At 39.4% G+C, this 22,129-nt stretch overlaps 1 protein-coding gene across 5 annotated transcripts in view; it reads left to right on the forward strand.

Moving 5' to 3' along the window:
* Positions 1 to 22,129, forward strand: part of AEBP2 (AE binding protein 2) — a 114,071-nt gene that overhangs the window by 20,472 nt on the left and 71,470 nt on the right. For all 5 annotated transcript variants that reach the window (XM_054442955.2, XM_054442953.2, XM_054442956.2 and 2 more), the window contains exons 2-3: positions 2,452 to 2,659; positions 13,186 to 13,293. In XM_054442955.2, the coding sequence (XP_054298930.1) occupies positions 2,452 to 2,659; positions 13,186 to 13,293 (316 nt within the window). The remainder of the gene's footprint in view (positions 1 to 2,451; positions 2,660 to 13,185; positions 13,294 to 22,129) is intronic.

Genomic DNA, 22,129 nt, shown 5'->3' on the forward strand with positions numbered 1-22,129 from the left:
GCCGTAGTGGCGCACACCTGTAGGCCCGGCTACTCAGGAGGCTGAGGTGGGAGGATCACTTGAGCCTGGTAGGTCAAGGCTGCAATGAGCCGTGATAGCACCACTGCACTATAGGCTTGGCAACGGAGTGAAGACCCTGTCTTAACATCCCCCCACCCCCTACAATGGGTACATTTGATGTTAGACACAGATCATTGTAAAGCTTACTTAAGCTAACAAAATTCATGTAAATTTTCTCAGGTGTGAGTGAATAGGTTGTATTGGTATATAGGTGAATGTTCTTTTTATTTTTTGAGACAGAGTCTCGCTCTGTCGCCCAGGCTGGAGTGCAGTGGCGTTACCTTGGCTCACTGCAACCTCCTCCTCCCAAGTTCAAGCAGTTCTTTGTCTCAGCCTCCCGAGTAGCTGGGATTACAGGTGTGCGCCATCATGCCCAGCTAATTTTTGTATTATTAGTAGAGACGTGGTTTCACCATCTTGACCACGCTGGTCTTGAACTCCTGACCTTGTGATCCACCCACCTCGGCCTCCCAGAGTGCTGGGATTATAGGCGTGAGCCACCGCGCCGGCCTGAATGTTCTTTTTTTTTTTTGAGACGGAGTGTAGCTCTGTCGCCCAGGCTGGAGTGCAGTGCCGCTATCTCTGCTAACTGCAATCTCCGCCTCCTGGGTTCACACCATTCTCCTGCCTCAGCCTCCCGAGTAGCTGGGACTTGCAGGCACACACTACCATGCCTGGCTAATTTTTTGTATTTTTAGTAGAAACGGGGTTTCACCATGTTAGCCAGGATAGTCTCGATCTCCTGACCTTGTGATCTGCCTGCTGCGGCCTCCCAAAGTGTTGGGATTACAGGCATGCACCACTGTGCCCAGCCTGAATGTTCTTTTTTTAAGAAGGTATATGCTGTGGTTGACTGTCATGGTGCCTGCAATTTTAAAATGATTCAGAGAAACAGATTACAGATAGCAAATAGGGTAAAATGTTAATTGAATTCAGATTTAGCTGTATTTTGTGTCTTTGAAATTTTCCGTGATAAAAACTTCGTGGGAGGGAAGCATACCTCTTTAAAGTTAATATAATTTTCACAACTTGACTTGTGTTGTTTCTTAAATAGCAAGCAGATACACACCTTTTCATAAATTTAGTCTGAAAACATTCTTTCTCTTGACCCTTATGATTGAAGTGACTTTAATGTAATTTATTTATTGAGAAGATTTTGGAAAAAGAAAATAAGTGAATTGCTTTTAAAATGGAGGCGGAAGTGTGGTACATTTTATTAAGATGTGAATTTTTGAGCATTTTGACCACTGGTATATACTTTTTTAGTAAATAAAAGAGTTACTACTGTGTAATACTTTATTTTATTTTATTTTTTGAGACGGAGTTTTGCTCTTGTTGACCAGGCTGGAGTGCAATGGCGTGATACTTTATTTTATTTTATTTTATTTTTTGAGGTGGAGTTTTGCTCGTTGACCAGGTTGGAGTGCAACGGTGCGATCTCGGCTCACTCCAACCTCCGCCTCCTGGGTTCAAGAGATTCTCCTGCCTCAGCCTCCCGAGTAGCTGGGATTACAGGCACCTGCCACCACACCCGGATAATTTTTTGTGTTTTTAGTAGCAGTGGGGTTTCACCATGTTGGCCAGGCTGGTCTCGAACTCCTGGCCTCAGGTAGTCCACCTGCCTCGGCCTCCCAAAGTGCTGGAATTACAGGAGTGAGCCACCACATCCAGCCTTATGTAATACTTTAGTAAATAAAAAGTAAAAGGGAATTATTGGCATTTTCAGTCTTTTTTTTTTTTTTTTTTTTTTTATGGCTAGAGATGAGTTAAAAAAATAAAATAAAATTTTAGGGCTAGCAGAAGATTTTTCGGTTGGACTTTAGAAAAATCAGAGACCAGTTTTCTCTCTTCTGCTTTTTTATTTAGCAGGGAAAATACTGCAAAATTTCCCCAATTCTCTGACATGGAAAGAAGTAGGATGTGGCAGCAGTTATATTTTCAGATTAATGAATAGAAGAGATTTCAGGTCAACAAGTGATTTGCAGAGCCATAAAGATAATGCTTTGATTGTGAATTATTTACAGCTGGAAACTCTTACTTTCTCATGCTTCTTTGAACTGTGGAAGGGATGAGATGTGATAAGCTGTGTGTGTGGGGGTGTGGGTGTGGTTTGTTTTCTGTAAGATATAGTATTGAGTTCATGCCTGCCAAAAGTTGCTTAAATTATTCCATATCTGATTTTGAGGTACTGTCGTGTTTCTGTCTTGATTTGTACTTCATTGCCAACTAATTAATTTAAAAGCATTGTTGTTTTCTAATGGAGAATATGGTTACTGTGCTTTGTTCACATGGAGCAGAATGTCAAGTGGTAATCTTAATTAAATATTTATAAGATCATATTCATGTTAGTGAATTTCTAGGAATAACACAGCCTTTTTTCTTCTTTTGTAGCATAAGCAGTACTATAATGGATGTAGACAGCACAATTTCCAGTGGGCGTTCAACTCCAGCAATGATGAATGGACAAGGAAGCACTACTTCTTCAAGCAAAAATATTGCCTATAATTGTTGTTGGGACCAGTGCCAGGCTTGCTTCAACTCTAGCCCAGATCTGGCAGATCACATCCGTTCCATACATGTAGATGGTCAGCGAGGAGGGGTTGGTTTTGTCATTTCTTTTTTTCACTCCCTGTTTTCGTTAGTTTTATTAATTTATGATTGCTAGTTAGGCTTTTTTGCTGAAAGTAATTTGGGATTATTTTTACACAGGCTTAGTTTTTTCAAGTGAATTTTTAATAATTATTTCCCATATACTTGATAGAATCAAATAAAAATAGGGTATGTGCTGGATTTTAGTTTGCTTTTAGATACGTTATTTTGAAGAAATTAGACTTTTAAAAGTATAGTAAGTGACAGTATTATAAATGAATACGGTGTATTCCAGGGTTCTGCTGTTTTGAGTTGAGAACATTTAGAATTAGCACTGTCTTGATTTTCCTTTGTTAGAGGATCCTAAATTATTCTTGATGCTTAAATTAACTGGGGAGACTGTTGGTACCAGGATTAGTATATGCAATTCTATTAAATAACAACCTGAACTCATTATTTGTGAGTGAGAATTGATCATCTTTCCCAGGTCTTGTCAGAGCTGATTTAGATGGAAAGTTCTGATTAGTCAGTATTGACCTATGTCCTTTCAGGAATACATTTAATTGTGTCAGTTCATGTAACTTCTATTAGGTACTGAATAAAAAGAGCTAAGCAAATTGGGTAAGCCAAAAGTAATGTGCCAAAATATTAATTTATACATTGTTTCAACTTTACCTAGATTTTTGTTGAATAGTTATCACACTTAGTGCATTTTTCAGAAATTGATGTCACAGTGTAAGGGCAGGTAATTTATTAATATTAGGCCACACATTTCCTATCAACCTGGCATCACTATTGAAGAACAGATAGCTAACACAGTAAAAATCATCATGGTTTAAGTTAGTGGGTAACTGTTTCCAAGGTTCTGTTGATATTTATAGTATTGATCTTTTTTTTTTAAACATCCAACCAGGTCAACGTTTCTAACATTTTAAGCAGTGATGTCATACTTGAATTTTTTTTTTTTTTTTTTTTTTTTTTTTTGAGACGGAGTCTCACTCTGTTGCCCAGGCTGGAGTACAGTGGCGTGATCTCGGCTCACCGCAGCCTCTGCCTCCTGGGTTCAAGTGATTCTCCTGCCTCAACCTCCTGAGTAGCTGGGATTACAGGTGCCCGCCACCATGCCTGGCTAATTTTTGTATTTTTAGTAGAGATGGGGTTTTGCCATGTTGGCCAGGCGGGTCTCGAACTCCTGAACTCAGTTGATCCGCTCGCCTCGGCCTCCCAGAGTGCTGGGATTACAGGCGTGAGTCACCGTGTGTGGCCGAAATTTCTTTTAAGACATATTCATCCCTGTCACAATATATTGTAATGTGTCAGCAGTCTTTTGATTACTCAAACTTGATAAGTATAGCACTTGTACATTTGTCTTCTTGTTAGAGTTAATATGTATGATGTCTGAGTAACCAGTAAAATGTTATACTTACCTATGATCTGTTAATTAACTGTGTCCATCATATGGTATTTTCAGGGTAAAACTCAGCTCAGTGGTTAGGCTACTTTGGTAACCCAGTCTTCTCCCCCAAGCCATATGTCAGATACTTAGTGTGAAGTATCTTAGCAAGTTGGTTTTCTGGCTTTTGTAGATCTGCTTTTTGTGAGCCAGTGCTTGATGTCACTTGGTATATACCATTTTTGAGCATCATGGCATGATGCTTTTTTGTCACTTGACTTAGCAACTGTGTATGGAATCATGAGCTATTTGGAAGATCACTGGGCTTCTCTTAGTAGATGTGGAAGCGGGAGAATTTCACATTTCTGAGTCTTGGAATCCCGCAAGTTGAGTTGGCATACAACCTGATGAGAATTTCAGCCCTTCCCAGATTTGTAGAAAAAATGCAGTTACAGTCGGATTTTTGTTTTATTTTTATTTTTTTAAAATTAATTAATTAATTTTTTTTTTTGAGACAGAGTTTGGTTCTTGTTGCCCAGGCTGCAGTGCAATGGTGCGGTCTGAGCTCACTGCAACCTTTGCCTCCCGGGTTCAGGTGATTCTCCTGCCTCACCCTCCCGAGTAGCTGGGATTACAGGCATGAGCCACCATGCCTGGCTAAATTTTTTTGTATTTTTGGTAGAGACGGGGTTTCACCATGTTGGCCAGGCTGGTCTTGAACTCCTGACCTCAGGTGATCCACCCACCTTGGCCTCCCAAAGTGCTGGGATTACAAGTGTGAGCCATCGCACCCGGCCAAGACTGATTTTTAAAATAATTAAATATATCATGTAATCACAGTAACTATATACCTGTACCTTATTGATATTATAGAATTAGACATGAAATGTTGGCATTTGTCCCGTTAAGTGTAATATTGAAATGAAAAATCTCCCATGTTATTTCTTGAACCCTTATTCAGAATATCACTTGATTACCAATAATAAGATTCTCTAGCTGATTTTAAGAGTAATGCTGTTTGGCCAGGGGCGGTGGCTCGTGTCTGTAATCCCAGCACTTTGGGAGACTGAGGCGGGTGGATCACGAGGTCAGGAGTTTGAGACCAGCCTGGCCAATATGGTGAAACCCCGTCTCTACTAAAAAATACAAAAATTAGCTGGGTATGGTTGCGTGCCCCTGTAGTCCCAGCTACTCAGGAGGCTGAGGCAGAAGAACTGCTTGAACCCGGGAGGCAGAGGTTGCAGTGAGCTGAGATCGCGCCACTGCACTCCAGCCTGGGCGACAGAATGAGACTCTGTCTCAAAAAAAAAAAAAATAAATAAATAAAATAAAACAAGTAATGCTCTTTTGATCAAAGAAAGGAGTCCTGATCTTTGAAGGACATTATTTGCTAAACTATAAATGTAAAGGATCAAATAATGTAGAAAATGCATCCCAGTTTTTTCCTACATACGAATCATTAGAATATAGACTATGGTTTGTTTGTTTGTTTGTTTGTAGAGATGAGGTTTCACCATGTTGCCCAGGCTGGTCTCCAACTCCTCGACTCAAGCGATCTGCCTGCCTTGGCCTCTGAAAATGCTGAGATTACAATAGACTATGTGTTTTGAATGATAAAATATGAATGAGAGTTTGAAAACTTGGTATTACTCTAAAAGACAAGAAAACTCGATCTGATTTTGTGCTTTGAGATTGGCTTTTGTGTTTGTTTTTTCTTTTCTTTTTTCTTTTTTTTTTTTGAGATGGAGTCTCGCTCTGTTGCCCAGGCTGGAGTGCAGTGGTATGACCTCAGCTCACTACAACCTCTGTCTCCTGGGTTCAAGCAGTTCTGCTGCCTCAGCATCTTGAGTAGCTGGACTTACAAGTGTGCACCACCATGCCCAGCCAATTTTTGTATTTTTAGTGTAGATGGGGTTTCACCATATTGGCCACGCTGGTCTCGAACTCCTGACCTCAGGAGTTCCTGAGGAGGACCTGATCATCCTCCGCAGCCTCCCAGGGTGCTGGGATTACAGGCTTCTGAGCCACCATGCCTAGCAGGTTTTGTGTTTTGAAGAGTGGTTGTTGGTTGGAACATCAGATTTTTTTCTTTGAAATGAACTTTAAAAAAACAAAAACATTTTCAGCTGGGCACAGTAATCCCAGCACTTTGGAAAGCTGAGGTGGGTAGATCACTTGAGCTCAGGAGTTTTGAGGCCAGCCTGGGCAACGTGACAAAATCCTGTCTCTACAAAAATCAGCTGGGTGTGGTGGCGCACGCCTGTGGTCTTAGCCACTCAGGGGGACGAGGTGGGAGAATTGCTTGAGCCCAGGAGGTTGAGGCTGCTGTGAGATCGTGCCACTGCACTCCAGCCTGGATGACAGAGTGAGATCCTGTCTCAAAAAAAAGAACAAAAAACATTTTTAATGTGTAGTTCAGGGGCTTTAAGTACATTCACCTTATTGTGTAATCGCCACCCACTCTTTGTCTCCAGAACTTGTAAATTAGCATCCCAAATTGAAATCTATACCCATTAAGCAAACTTACTCTCTGCTCCCACTAGCTCCTGGTAACCACAGTTCTACTTTCTATCTCTGTGTGTTTGACTGTTGTAGGTATCTAATATAAGTAGAAAACACCTGATTTTGTTGGCCTAATTATTTTTTTAGATTTCTTATTTCTTCTTTCTCTCTTAAGTGTTAAAGTGTCATCATGGAACAGAAACAGATGAGGAAAAAATTGGTAACCCTAGAAGATTTTATGCTTCTGATTATTGAAAGATGACAGTTTTACTGGAGCAGTAAGTTAGCAAGATCTAAACTATATTAATTTCTGTTCTTTTTCTCATTCCACTATAATCTTTGCCCTGGGGAGAAAAGCAAAACCATTATATATCCACTTAGCGTTGTTTTTTTCCCCCTTTTAAGCTGTTTATGTTGCTGTGTTCATGTGGACTTCTTTGGAGGCTGAAGTCAAGTGGAGTTTAGATTTACCTGGCCTGATTTCTACATTAAAATTAAACTAATCGTTTAAACGCCAAATTATGAATACACTTTTTTTTCTTAAATGGAGATGAGGTCTCACTGTGTTGCCCATGCTGGTCTTGCCTTGGCCTCCCAAAGTGCTAGGATTACAGGCGTGAGCCACCATGCCCAGACCAATACGCCTTTTTTAAAAAAAAAATCATGAGAGTGCTTTCTGCAATTTCAAAAATAAAAACAAAACAGGCAAAAAGAGAATCAAACCTATCTCTAGTGTTAAGTATGACAGAATTTTGTTATTGTTGCCCAGGCTGAAATGCAGTGGTGCAATCTCCACTCACTGCAACCTCCCAGGTTCAGGTGATTCTCCTGTGTCAGCCTCCTAAGTAGCTGGGACTACAGGTGTGCACCACCACACCTGACTTACTTTTGTAAGAGATGTATTTTTAGTAGAGATGGGGTTTCACCATGTTGGCCAGCCTAGTGTCGATCACCTGACCTCAGGTGATCCACCCGCCTCTGGCTCCCAAAGTGCTGGGATTACAGGCCTGAGCCACTGTGCCCGGCCTAGGTCCGTACTTCTATGTGTGGCTGGTTTCTGAAGATTAGACTCTGAGTTATCTTACTAATCAAATTTCAAATCCCAGTGTCCTCTTAGTATAAGTCTTGCAAAGTGGGGAACTTGTAGGACTTTAGAGGCTCAGTGTAAGATATATTACTGTTCTTTCTTTCTCAACTATTTCTCACATAAAAACAATTTCTGGAAAGAAAGCCGTTTAGGTTTCTTGGTATAGGATTTATTTTCTGTGTCATTTGAGGTTTACTTTTGCATATATTCTTTGGTGTGTTTTTTTGTTGAGAGGCAAAGCGAGGAGATTGTGGGCAAGGGAGGAATATGGTACGGTATTATTGGAAGGCTTGAATGAGTCCAGTTAACTATAGCGCTCAGGAGGTCAAGGTTGCAGTGAGCTATAATTGTGCCACTGCCTTCCAGCCTGGATGATAGAGCAAGACCCTGTGTCATTAAAAAAAAGAAAAAGAAAATAAAAATTGGGCTTGATAGTACCGTGGAATCATCCATCCAACCCCTCTGCCTGACTTGTGTGTGTGTGTGTGTGTGTGTGTGTGTGTGTGTGTGTGTGTGTTTGTAATGAGACAGTCTTACTATGTTGTCCAAGCTGGTCTTACTATGTTGTCCAGCTCCTGGGCTTAAGCAGTGCTCCCATCTCAGCTTCTTGAGTTCCTGGGATTCCAGGCATATACCACCACACTCAGCTGGCCTATTTGACTTTAGATGGTGTCTCTCTTTTCTTTTTGTGTAATTTTACTGAAAACAAGATCATTTACTCAGTATAATTAGGACTTTATTTTGGCATGTAGATTATTCTGTTAACTTGCTCTGCATTTAGAATATATTTGGCTGATTTTAATTTACTGGTAATAACTGAATTTCCTTGTGCATACTTACTCTGACAGATAAACATTGCACTTTTTTGCAGTGGATTTTTCATTTATTTACAGAAGGATTTCATGGATTCATTTGTGTTCTTCAGGTGCATAGGTGTTTGTGCATTTATCTATATTATCATACAAGCCATTTTAAGTATAGGCCATTCAAATACATTCAGATACATACACTGGTAAAAGGATACACTGGTTCATACACTGGTTCAAGGATAATGACCAAAGTGAAGGAGACTCAGACTACCCTTGGCTCCTAGGTTTATACCATCCTTATTCACTTTGGGCATTTTGGAGAAGATTCCTGAAGGTAAAACCTGTTCTGACAGAAACCAGTACTTTGTAGAGTTCTCAACAGAAAGCCGAAACCTCCCTGTGACACTGAAATTTTGGACATCTACATCTTACGTGTAAGGCCCTTGTAAACTTGAAGATTTCTTTGGCAGTCCAAAAATGTATGTATGTTTTTTAAGATGGAGTCTCACTCTGTCACCCAGGCTGGAGTGTAGTGGCGCCATCTCAGCTCACTGCAACTTCCACCTCCCAGGTTCAAGCGATCCTCCTGCCTCAGCCTCCCAAGTAGCTGGGATTACAGGCATGTGTCATCACACCTGGTTAAGTTTTTGTATTTTTAGTAGAGGTGGGGTTTTGCCATGTTGGCCAGGCTGGTCTTGAACTCTTGACCTCAAGTGATCCACTAACCTCGGCCTCTCAGAGTGCTGGGATTACAGGTGTGAGCCACTGCACCTGGCCCAAAAATATTCTTTTAATGGCTGTGTGGGTTTAAAATTTTTTTTTCCTGGACATTCTGGCAGGAAAACCTGATGGCAGTTATTTTGAGAAGGAACCTTTGGTGTCTAATACAAACCCAGTTATTTCATTGACTGGTCTTTCTGAGATAATATAACATCTTATATTTTCATAGTGTTTTGGACTTACCGCATGTGTGCTCAGAGTATTTCTGATGAAAAAGGAAGTAGATGATTCTTCCAAGATTACATAGCTGCAAAGTGAAAGAACTGTTTAGCAGTGGCATGATCTTAGCTCACATAGCCTCAAACTCTTGGACTCAAGCAATCCTTCTACCTCAGTGTAGTAGTTGGGACTACAGGCATGCATCACCACGTCTGGCTAATTTAAACATTTTCAGAGTTGGGATCTTGCTGTGTTGCCCATACTGGTCTGAAATCTGTCTTCTAGCCATCATCTTGCCTCAGCCTCCAGAGCAGCTGGGATTCTAGGCACGAGTCACTGTGCTCAGCAGGTTGTTTTCTATTTCTGTTATGTCTGATACAACCTAATACAACACAATTTGCTGTATCATGAGAGACTGGACTTTGGACCCCTGTGTCTTATTCTGTTAAAATAGCCAGACCTTAATTCATTTTAAAATAGAAGAACCATGGCAAATTATATTCTTGAACATACTTCTTCCAAATTTGGATATAATTGGAATCCTATGGTATTTGATTTTTCAGGGTTAATTTTAACAGTAGGAGAGTTTCTAAAAATAGTATAAAAATGTTTTTCAGATATTATACATTAAAAAGTCGCAGATTTGAGGAAGACCCTTTTGTCAGATTTGGGAGTATTTTTATCAAAACGTCATCCTAATATAGGCTAGGAAAGGAAATACAGCCTCGAACAGTTTTGTTTATTTTTGTGGATCTTTCTTTTTTCTTTCTTTTTTTTTTTTAAGATGGAGTTTTGCTTTTGTTTCCCACGTTTGAGTGCAGTGGCGCAATCTCAGCTCACTGCAACCTCCACCTCCCGGGTTCAAGCAATTCTCCTGCCTCAGCCTCCTGAGTAGCTGGGGTTACAGGCGTGTGCCACCACACTCGGCTAATTTTGTATTTTTAGTAGAGACATGGTTTCACCATGTTGGTCAGGCCAGTCTCGAACTCCTGGCCTGAAGTGATCCACCCACCTCGGCCTCCTAAAGTGTTGGGATTACAGGCATGTGCCATTACACCAGGCCTTTTTTGGATCTTTCTAAACATTTCACCCCAATATAGCTAAACACAGTTGACTTTGATCTCTTTACGCCTACTTCATTTGGTATAAAATTCACTAGGTTGAAGATTTTGGTTTTTCTTTGAATCTGAAGGTGTCGCATTAATTGTGTTACTAGACATTATTCCATGTAGTCTAAACCATACTTAATAAGGCTGTATCAGATGTAATTTCAGACCTGGCATTATCTCTATAGTCATGTTTGCTCATAGGAAAGAAAAAATTAGAAACCAGATGCTGCTGTTTCTACCAAATCTGGTGATTGAGTATTGTTAGGTAGAGGCAGTGCTTATTTCGAAGGAACTAAATCTTATCTTTAAGAGTATTTCAGAGTGGGGCGGGGGGTCACTTAAGAATCCTTTTAACATTAAGGAGAATCCTTTTGTCACAAAAGTTGTTACAGGAATGATGTTGTTATTGTTCCCAAATACTTTCTTTAAGGCATTTCTGTTTACGTATTAGGTTGGTGCACAAGTAATTGCGTTTTTTTCACTTAATGGCAAAAACGGCAATGACTTGTGCACCAAACTAATAATATGATTTCTGAGAGAATTTTAAACCAACCCCTGATTCCTCCTCTTTGTTACTTGGATTGAAAAATAAGACTTTGAATCTAGTAGTAATTGTGTTTTTTTTTCTTGAGATAGGATCTATCTCTTACTGCCCAGGCTGGAGTGTAGTGGCATGATCATAGCAGTTCACTGTAGCCTTGCCCTCTCCGGTGCAAGCAGTTCTCCCACCTCAGCCTCCTAAGTAGCTGGTACCACAGGTGGGTACCACCATGCCTGGTTAATTTTTGTATATTTTGTATAGACAGGGTTATGGCATGTTGCCCAGGCTGGCCTCATTCCTGGGCTCAAGCAATCCTCCTGCCTTGGCCTTCCGAAGTGCTGGGGTTAGAGGTGTGAGCCACTCTGCCTGGTGAGTCTAGTAGTGTTGATTTCAAAAATTGATAGCATTAATTACCCATGTGTGATTATTAAACAATATTGAATTAATTTCTGTAGCATTTAAGTTTTTATTTTTATTTTTGGAGAGAAGGTCTCATTCTGTCACCTACACTGGAGTGCAGTAGTGCCATCATGGCTCACTGCAGCCTCCGTCTCTTGGGCTTAAGGCAATCATCCTGCCTCAGCTGCTAGCCCTATGCCCCGCCACCACCCCCGAGTAGCTGGGACTATGGGTGCATATGCCATTATGCCTAGCCAATTTTTTTTGTTACTTTTGTAGAGACAGGGTTTCGCTGTGTTGCCCAGGCTGGTCTCGAACTCCTGAGCTCAAGCCATCCCCCTACCTCGGCCTCCTAAAGTGCTGGAATTGCTGGTGTGAGCCACCACATCGGGTGCATATAAGTATTGCTTTGTGTTTTTTTTCTGTTCCTAGATTTATTTTTAAAAGTTACTTTTAACTCTGAGAACCTTGGCCATTAGTTTATAAACATGTTCTAGGGTTGGGAATTTTGAGTATGAAGGAGGAAACGTTATGACTTCCTTTATCTCATACTTAAAGAAACTAGCAAATTCGTTGTGGAGTCAGGTTATGCAGTAACTTCTCTAAACAGTCTTGTCAAATGGCAGTGGTAGTCTTGCCTTGTTATACCTATTTGACGTAAGATGGTATTGTTTTTGAGTAAAAATTGACCTCAATTATTTGTTTATAGACTGTCAGTTTTTCTAGTCTATTAAAAATTTTATTTAAGGCTGGCTGAAGAAAGATTCTTCAGTTCTTTGTATATCTTTCTTGTGTTCTATATGTATGTAGTATATTACAGTCTTCAAAGTGTGACTGTAATTGTTCTTACCTTAGAAAAGAACAGAGCCTTTAAGTGGTTCTTTCAAGATAATGATTGTGGTAGACCCTTCTTTTCCTGATGTTGGGAAGCAGTTTTCAGTGTTTGGTTTGATGGAAATAGCATCAGTTAGGAAACTGACATGTCACTGGTAGGAAGATGATAAAGATTAGTTTGTTAGTTTTGGTGCTTTCCACACCTAGTTATACTTAGTACCCTGAACCTAGAATGTGGATCTATTATGAAAGTAGGGTAGCTCATGTCTGTTGTTTTTATTACTATATTCACTTAATATTTTGTATTCTATCTGTTTCATAACAAAATTTCATATTCCAGACAGGGTCTCAAGTATCTCTCTATGTCATAATCGAGATAGAAAGAATTCTTCATGGTTAGAACAGTATAAGAACAAATATTGTTAGTATGCATGTGAGACCAGGATATCACCAGTGAAAGATTGTAATTTGATAATTTTCATTCATTCTTTGAAGTTGAAAATATCAGTATCTTCTAATTAACATTTATTGGTCATTTCATTAATTTTTTTATGCCTTTATATTTTCCTGCTATTTAAAATTAATAGATGTTTGTTCTTTTGGGCAGTAAATACAAAAATGTAAATAATGGCCCATGGTCTCAGTTCCGAGGGATATATTGCTAATATTATATATATTTCCTTCTGAATGGTATTCTGTGATCGGTGTGTTAATTCTTTATTGAAGGTGTAGACAGTAGCATTAAGGGTGGCTTATACTAGGATGTTTTGACAGTTTCTCTATATTAAGCATTTTGATTGGCTTGTACATTCAGTAGCTCTTGTCAGTTGAAGACTTGTAACATGTTAATTTGAATGTATGAGGAATCAAACACTTCTTGAGATAAGTCATGAAAATTAATATGGTTCTGTTTTTCTTAACAGGTATTTGTTTGCTTATGGAAAGGTTGTAAAGTATATAACACTCCATCTACCAGTCAAAGTTGGTTACAAAGGCATATGCTGACACACAGTGGAGACAAACCTTTCAAGGTAAGGATGTATGTATATAAATTTTATTTATTTATTTATTTATTTATTACACAGAGTCTCACTCTGTTGCTCAGGCTGGAGTGCAATGCTACCATCTTGGCTCCCTGCAGCCTCCACCTGCTGTGTTCAAGTGATTTTCCTGCCTCAGCCTCCCGAGTAGCTGGGACTACAGGCGTGTGCCACCACACCTGGCTAATTTTTGTACTTTTAGTAGAGATGATGTTTCACCATGTTGGCCAGGCTGGTCTTGAACTCTTGACTTCAGGTGATTCTCCCGCCTCAGCCACCCAAAGTGCTGGGATTACAGGCGTGAGCCACTGGGCCTGGCTGTTTCTTTCTTTTAAATGTTAGCTTAAGCTGACGTGTTTCCTAATAGGCATAATTTTGCTCCTCTAAATTTTTTTGAAAACAACCATTTGTTTTAACATTCTTGTACATGCTTTGAATTTCAAAAGTAGATGGAGATAAAGCTCATTTGATCCATTTTTTTCCATTTGAAGTACAGGAGAAATGTTGCTGTTGGATTAGGGTCTTGAAAATAGCTAGTGAGTAGACTAATAACTGGAAGCCATGTTGGTTTTTTTAATACCTTGTGGTCTGATTATGTTTTCTTATTGTTAAAGGTTTTGGCATTTTCGTTAGCAAACAACATTGACTATTATATAAAATAAATAAATTGTAGGACATTAAAGGATTTGATTCCTTTCACTCAGTTTCGAGGTCACACTACTGAGCTTAGTTGTAATTAGTTGTAAATCACTTTTGTCAAATTAGATGTATTCTGGGAAATCTTTATAAAGAGCAAGTTTCTGTAAAAATCTTTTCCATTTATCTTTATGAAAAATTAAATATTTTGGTTTCTATTTATGGAAAGCAGCATATACCATAGAGATTAAAAGTTTATGTTTAAAGGATTTTAATAGTTGTTAAAACCACATTTATTGGAATGAATACTGTGCCAGTTACTTCCCTTGGGTTTTGTAGAGAGTGAGGTAATTCTTGTGGAGTTGCTTTTAAAAACAACTTTTTTGGAAAAAGCAATCAGCAAGTTAAAACATTATAACAAAGATTTAGACTAAGAATTATTTGTCTCTCTCTTTTTCCTGTTTCCTCCCTTCCTCCCAAATATATAATTATTATTTGTTTCTTGTGATTTTTTTTCTAGTATTTCCTTATGCAGCCACAAGCAGATAAATATGTAGTCTCATTCTCCTTTATTTCTTACACAAAGTCTAGTAAATTAAATACTGTCTGTACCTTGCTTTAAAAAGAAACAAACTTAATTTTAGAGCAGCTTTAAATACACAGATGACTTGTTTTTCTATATACCAAGTTTCTTCCATTCTTGAAATATTATATTGTATATGTGTACCTTGCTTTTTTGTTTTAATTAGAATAGTTTTTTTTGCCCCCCAAGATGGAGTCTTGCTCTGTTGCCCAGGCTGGAGTGCAATGGCATGATCTTGGCCCACTGCAACCTCCGCCTCTTGGGTTCCAGTGATTCTCCTGCTTCAGCCTCCCGAGTAGCTGGGATTACAGGCATGCGCCATCAGGCCTGGCAAATTTTTGTACTCTTAGTAGAGATGGGGTTTCACCATGTTGGCCAGGGTGGTCTTGAACTCTTGACCTCGTGATCCGCCCACCTTGGCTTCCCAAAGTGCTGGGATTAACCACACCTGGCCCTAATTTGAATAGTTTTTGGGGAACAGGTGGTTTTTGGTTATATTGGATAAATTCCTTAGTGGTGATTTCTGAGATTTTGGTGCACCTGTCACCTGAGCTGTGTACACTGTACCCAGTGTGTAGTCTTTTATACCTAACCACCCCCACCCTTCCCTCCTAGTCCCCAAAGTCTATTATATCATTCTTATGCCTGCTCATAGCTTAGCTCCTAATTATAAGTGAGAACAAAACGATATTTGGTTTTCCTTTCCTGAATTACTTCACTTAGAATAATGGTCTCCAACTCCATCCAGGTTTCTGTGAAAGCCATTTTGTTCGTTTTTATGGCTTGAGTAGTATTCCATGGTACGTGTGTACGTGTATATATATATACACCACATTTTCTTTATCTACTTATTGATCGAAGGGCATTTAGGCTGGGTCCAGTTTTGCAGTTGCAAATTGTGCTGCTATAAACATGTGTGCAAGTGTCTTTTTCACATAATGACTTTTCCCAGTAGTCATTCGTATAATGACTTTTCCCAGTGTCATTCATATAATGACAATCCCAGTAGTGGGATTGCAGGATCAAGTGGTAGTTCTACTTTAGTTCTTTAAGAAATCTCTGTACGGTTTTCTATAATGGTTGTATTATATTCTCACCAGCAGTGTAAAAGTGTTCCCTTTTCACTACATCCATGCCAACATCTATTGTTTTTTGCCTTTTAAATTATGGCCCTTATTGCAGGAATAAGGTGGTATTGTGTTGTGTATCTTCTTTTGAGAAATGCTTATTCATGTAATTTGCCCACTTTTCGATGGGATTATTATTATTATTTTTTCTTGTTGATTTCTTTGAGTTCCTTGTCAATTTTGGACATTAGTCCTTTGTTGGATGCATAGTTTGCAAATATTTTCTCCCATTCTGTGGGTTGTCTATTTATTCTGCTGATTATTTCTTTTATGTGCAGAAGCTGATAATCTGCTGATTATTTCTTTTTATGTGCAGAATCTTTTTAGTTTAATTAGGTTTCATCTGTTTGTTTTTGTTCTTATTGCATTTGCTTTAGGGTTCTTGGTCATAAACTCTTTGCCTAAGCCAATCTCTGGAAGAGTTTTCCAATGTTATCTTCCAGAATTTTTATGGTTTAAGGTCTTAGATATAAGTCTTTGCTCCATCTTGAGTTGATTTTTGTGTAAGGTGAGAAATGAGGATCCAGTTTCATTCTTCTGCATGTGGCTTGGCAGTTATCCCAGCAGCATTTGTTGCAAAGGGTGTCCTTTCCCCACTTTATGGTTTTTGTTATTATTTTTTTGAGACTGAGTCTCACTCTGTCACCCAGGCTGGACTGCAGTGGCGTGATCTTGACTCACTGCAATCTCTGCCTCCCGAGTTCAAGCAATTCTCCCGCCTCAGACTCCCGAGTAGCTGGGATTACAGGTGCCTGCCACTATGTCTGGCTAATTTTTATATTTTTAGTAGAGACAGGGTTTTACCCTGTTGGTCAGGCTGGTCTCGAACTCCTGACTTGAAGTGATCCGCCCGCCTTAGCCTCCCAAAATGCTGGGATTACAGGCGTGAGTCACCAATATTTGGCTTTATTTCTGGGATCTCTATTACATTGGTCTATGTGTCTGTTTCATTCCCAGGACCATGCTGTTTTGGTAAGCATAGCCTTGCAGTATAAAAAGTCAGATAATGTGATACCTCCAGATTTGTTCTTTTTGCTTAGTCTTGCTTTGGCTATCTGGGCTCTCTTTTGGTTCAGTATGAATTTTAGGATAGTGTGTTTCTAGTTCTGTGAAGATTGATGATGGTACTTTGATGGGAATTGCATTGAATCTGTAGATTGCTTTTGGCAGTATTGTCATATTCACAGTATTAATTCTACCCGTCCATGAGCATGGGATGTGTTTTCATTTGTTGGTGTTGTCGATGATTTCTTTCAGCAGTGTTTTGTAGTTTTCCTTGTAGAGGTCTTTCACCTCCTTTGTTAGGTATATTCCTAAGTATTTTATTTTTTTTGTAGCTTTTGTAGTAGGGGTTATTAAGTTCTTTATTTGTTTCTCAACTTCATCATTGGTGGTGTAGAGCAGTGTTACTAATTTACGTTGATTTTGTATCCTGAAAGTTTACTGAATTTATCAGATTACAAGCTTTTTGGATGAGTCTTTAGGGTTTTCTAGATATATGATCATATCGTCAGCAAACAGCGACAGTTTGATTTCCTCGTTACCTATTTGGATGTCCTTTATTTCTTTTCTCTGATTGCTCTGGCTAGGACTTCCAGTACTTATGTTGAATGGAAGTGGTGAGTGTAGACATCCTTGTCTTCTTCCAGTTGTCACAGGGAATGCTTTCAATTTTTCCCCGTTCAGTAGAATATGGGCTGTGGGTTTGTTTATTATGTGAAGGTATGTTACTTCTGTGCCAGTTTTGCTGAGGGTTTTAATCATAAAGGGATGCTGGATTTTTTTGTTATGTGCTTTTTCTGCATCTATTGAGATCACATGATTTTTAATTCTTTTTATGTGACTTGTTTTATTGACTTGTGTATGTTAAACCATCCCTGCATCCATGGTATGAAACCCACTTGATAATGGTGGATTATCTTTTTGATAGGCTGTTGGATTCGGTTAGCTAGTATTTTGTTGAGGATTTTTGCATCTATGTTATCAGGGATATTGGTCTGTAGATTTATTTTTTTGTTATGTCCTTTCCTGGTTTTGGTATTAGGGTGATACTGGCTTCATAGAATGATTTAGGGAGGATTCCCTCTTTCTCTGTCTTTTGGAATAGTTTCATTAAGATTGGCACCAGTTGTTTGAATGTCTGATAGAGTTCAGCTGTGAATCCAACTGGTCCCAGACTTTTTGTTGGCAATTTTTTTTATTACTGTTTCAATCTCACTACTTGTTGTTGGTCTGTTCAGAGTTTTTATTTCTTCTGATGTAGTCTAGGAGGGTCGTGTATTTCCCAGAGTTTATCCTGTCCTCTAGATTTTCTAGTTTGTGCATGCAAAGGTGTTCATAGCAGCCTTGAATGATCTTTTGTATTTCTGTGGTATTGGTTGTAATATCTTTTGTTTTGTTTCTAATTGAGCTTATTTAGATATCGTTCTTCTTTTCTTGGTTAGTTTCACTAATGGTCTGTCACTTTTATCTTTTCAGAGAACCAGCTTGTTCATTTACCTTTTGTATTGTTGTTCTTTTGGTTTCATTTAGCACCACTCTGGTCTTTGTTATTTCTTTTCTTCTGCTGGGTTTGGGTTTTGTTTGTTCTTTCTTGTTTCTCTAGTTCCTTGAGGTATGACCTTAGATTGCCTATTTGTGACCTTTCAGACTTTTCTTTTTTTTTGAGACGGAGTCTCACTCTATCGCCCAGGCTAGAGTGCAGTGGCATGATATCGGCTCACTGCAACCTCTGCTTCCTGGGTTCAAGTAAGTCTCCTGTCTCAGCCTCCCAAGTAAGCTGAGATTACAGGTGTGGGCCACCACACCCATCTAAGTTTTGTATTTTTACAGGGTTTCACCATGTTGCCCAGGCTGGTCTCAAACTCCTGACCTCAGGTGATCCACCTGCCTAGGCCTCCTAAAGTGCTGGGATTATAGGCGTCAACCACCTTGCCTGACATTTGATGTAGGCATTTAATGCTATGATCTTTTCCTCTTAGCACCGCTTTTGCTGTATCCCAGTGGTTTTGATAAGTTGTGACACTATTATTGTTCAAATAATTTTTTAATTTCCACCTTTATTTCATTGTTGACTCAAGGATCATTCAGGAGCAGATTATTTAATTTCCATGTGTTTGTCTAGTTTTGAGGGTTCCTTTTGGAGTTAATTTCCAGTTTCATTCCACTGTGGTCTGATAGGATACTTGATATAATTCAGATTTTTTAAAATTTATAGAGACTTGTTTTTGACCTATCATATGGTCTATCTTGGTCTATCCATGTCCTGATGAAAATAATGTATATCCTGGCCAGGCATGGTAGGTCTCGCAGTTTGGGAGGCCAAAGCAGGTGGATTGCTTTAGCTCAGGAGTTCGAGACCAGCCTGGGCAACATGGCAAAACCTTGTCTCAACAAAAAATAAAAGAATTAGCTGAACATGGTGGTGCACACTTGTAGTCCCAGCTATGCGGGAGGCTGAGGTGGGAGGATTGCCTGAGCCTGGGAGGCAGAGATTGCCATGAGCCAAGATTGTGCCACTGCACTTCAACCTGGGTGACAGGCCTCAAAAAAAAAAAAAAAAGTATATTCTACAGTTTTTGGTAGAATGTTCTGTAAATACTTGTTAAGTTCATTTGTTACAGAGTATAGTTTAAATCCATTATTTCTTTGTTGACTTTCGGTCTTGATGACCTGTCTAATGCTGTCAGTGGAGTATTGAAGTCCCCCACTATTATTTGGAAAACTTACTTAAGGGGAATAACTGAGGAAAACTCTGGCCTTGCTAGAGATGTAGATACCCAAATACAAGAAGCTCAAAGAACAGCTGAGAAATTCATCACAAAAAGATCATCACCTAGGCACACAGTCATCAGGTTATCTAAAGTCAAGATACAATTATTATTACATAATTATGTTGCTAGAATTGTTATTATTTTACTGTGTTTATTGTGTTGCTGTCTATCCTATTTCTTAGGTCTAGTAATTGTTTTATAAATTTGGGAGCTCCAGTTGGGCGCATATATATTTAGGATTGTTATTTTCCTGTTGGACTAATTCTTTTATCATTATTTAATGTCCCTTTTTGTGGATTTCTTTTTTTTTTTTTTTTTTTTTTACTATTGTTGCTTTAAAGTCTGTTATATTTGATATAATAATAGCTATGCCTGCTTGCTTTTGGTTTCTATTTGCATGGAGTATCTTTTTCTACCCCTTTACCTTAAGTTTATGTGAGTCCTTATGTGTTGGGTGAGTCTCTTGAAGACAGCAGATACTTGGTTGGTGGAATTTAATCCATTCTCCCATTCCATACCTTTTAAATGTAGCATTTAGGCCATTTACATTCGGTGTTAGTATTGAGATATGAAGTACTGTTGTATTCATCATGCTTGTTGTTGCCTTAATAGCTGTTTTTTTTCTTCATTGTGTTATTGTTTTATAGGTCCTATGAGATTTATGCTTTTAGAAGATTCTTTTTTGTCTTGTTTTTGTCATGGAGTCTCACTCTGTTGCCCAGGCTGGAGTGCAGTGGCACAATCTTGGCTCACTGCAACCTCAGCCTCTTGGGTTCAAGCAGTTCTCCCTGCCTCACCCTCCCAAGTAGCTGGGATTATAGGTGCCCACCACCACGCCTGGCTAATTTTTGTATTTTTTAGTAGAGACAGGGTTTCTCCATGTTGGCCAGGCTGGTCTTGAACTCCTGACCTCAGGTGATCTGCTCACCTCAGCCTCCCAAAGTGCTGGGATTACAGGCATGAGCCACTGTGCCCGGCCAAGGAGGTTCTATTTTGGTGTGTTTTGAGGTTTTATTTCAAGATTTAGAACTTCTTTTAGCGTTTCTTGTAGTGCTGGCTTGGTAGTGGCAAATTCTCTTAGCCTTTGTTTGTCTGAAAAAGACTTGATCTCTCCTTCATTTATGAAGCTTAGTTTTGCTGGATACAATATTCTTGGCCGGTAATTATTTTGTTTCAGGCAGTGGAAGATGGGACCACAGTCTCTTCTGGCTTGTAAGGTTTCTGCTGAGAAGTCTGCTGTTAATCTGATACGTTTTTCTTTGAGGTTATCTGATGCTTTTGTCCCACAGCTCTTAATATTCTTTACTGTGTCTTGACTTTAGATAACCTGATGACTGTGTGCCTAGGTGATAATCTTTTTGGGCTGAATTTCTCAGCTGTTCTTTGAGCTTCTTGTATTTGGGTGTCTACATTTTTAGCAAGGCCAGGGAAGTTTTCGTCAGTTATTCCCCTCGAGTAAGTTTTCCAAACGTATAGATTTCTCTTTTTTCTCAGAAACACCAGTTATTCTTAGGTTTGGTTGTTTGATGTAATCCCACATTTCGTGGAGACTTTGTTAATTTTTTTTTTAATTGTCTTTTCTTTGTCTTTGTCTGATTGGGTTATTTCGAAAGCCTTGTCTTTGAGCTCTGAAGTTCTTTCTTCTACTTGTTCTAACCTGTTATTGAAACTTTCCAGTGCATCCTTTTTTTTTTTTTGAGACCGAGTCTCACTCTGTTGCCCAGGCTGGAGTGCAGTGGTGCTATCTCCACTCACTGCAACCTCCGCCTTCCAGGTTCAAGTGATTCTCTTGCCTCATCCTCCTGAGTAACTGGGATTACAGGTACCCACCACCATGCCCAGCTAAGTTTTGTATTTTTTTAGTAGAGACAGGGTTTCATCATGTTGGCCAGGCTCGTCTTGAATTGCTGACCTCAGGTGATCCACCCGCCTCTGCCTCCCAAAGTGCTGGGGTTACAGGCATGAGCCACTGTGCCTGGCCTCCAGTGCATTTTCTGTTTCTCTAAGTGTGCCTTTTATTTCTGGAAGTTGTGATTGTTGTTTCTTTCTTTCTTTCTTTCTTTCTTTTTTTTTTTTTGAGGCAGAGTCTTGTTCTGTCACCCAGGCTGGAGTACAGTGGTACAGTCTTGGTTTATTGCAACCTCCAACCTCCACCTCCTGGGTTCAAGTGATTCTCATGCCTCATCCTCCTGAGTAGCTGGGATTACAGGCACGTGCCAACATGCCTGGCTAATTTTTGTATTTTTAGTAGAGACGGGGTTTCACCGTGGTGGCAAGGCTGGCCTTGAACTCCTAACCTCAGGTGATCCGCCTGCCTCAGCCTCCCACAGTGCTGGGATTACAGGCATGAGCCACAGTGCCCAGCCTCCAGTGCATTTTCTGTTTCTCTAAGTGTGTCTTTTATTTCTAGAAGTTGTGATTGCTGTTTCTTTATGATATTTTTTCTCTGGAGAATTTTTCATCCATATCCTGTATTGTTGTCTTTAATTTGGTTTTCATCTTTCTCTGATATCTCCTTGAGTATCTTAATAATCAACCTTCTGAATTCTTTATCTGGAAATTCAGAAATTTCTTCTTGGTTTGGATACATTGCTGGGGTTATAGAACCCTGTTTTGTCATATTACCAGAATTACTTTTCTGGTTCCTTCTCATTTGTTTAGACTATTTCGGTGGAAAAGACTGGATCTCAGGGCCTGCTGTCTCCCAC

Source organism: Pongo pygmaeus, chromosome 10, assembly GCF_028885625.2.
Source record: "Pongo pygmaeus isolate AG05252 chromosome 10, NHGRI_mPonPyg2-v2.0_pri, whole genome shotgun sequence".
Lineage (NCBI taxonomy): Eukaryota > Metazoa > Chordata > Mammalia > Primates > Hominidae > Pongo > Pongo pygmaeus.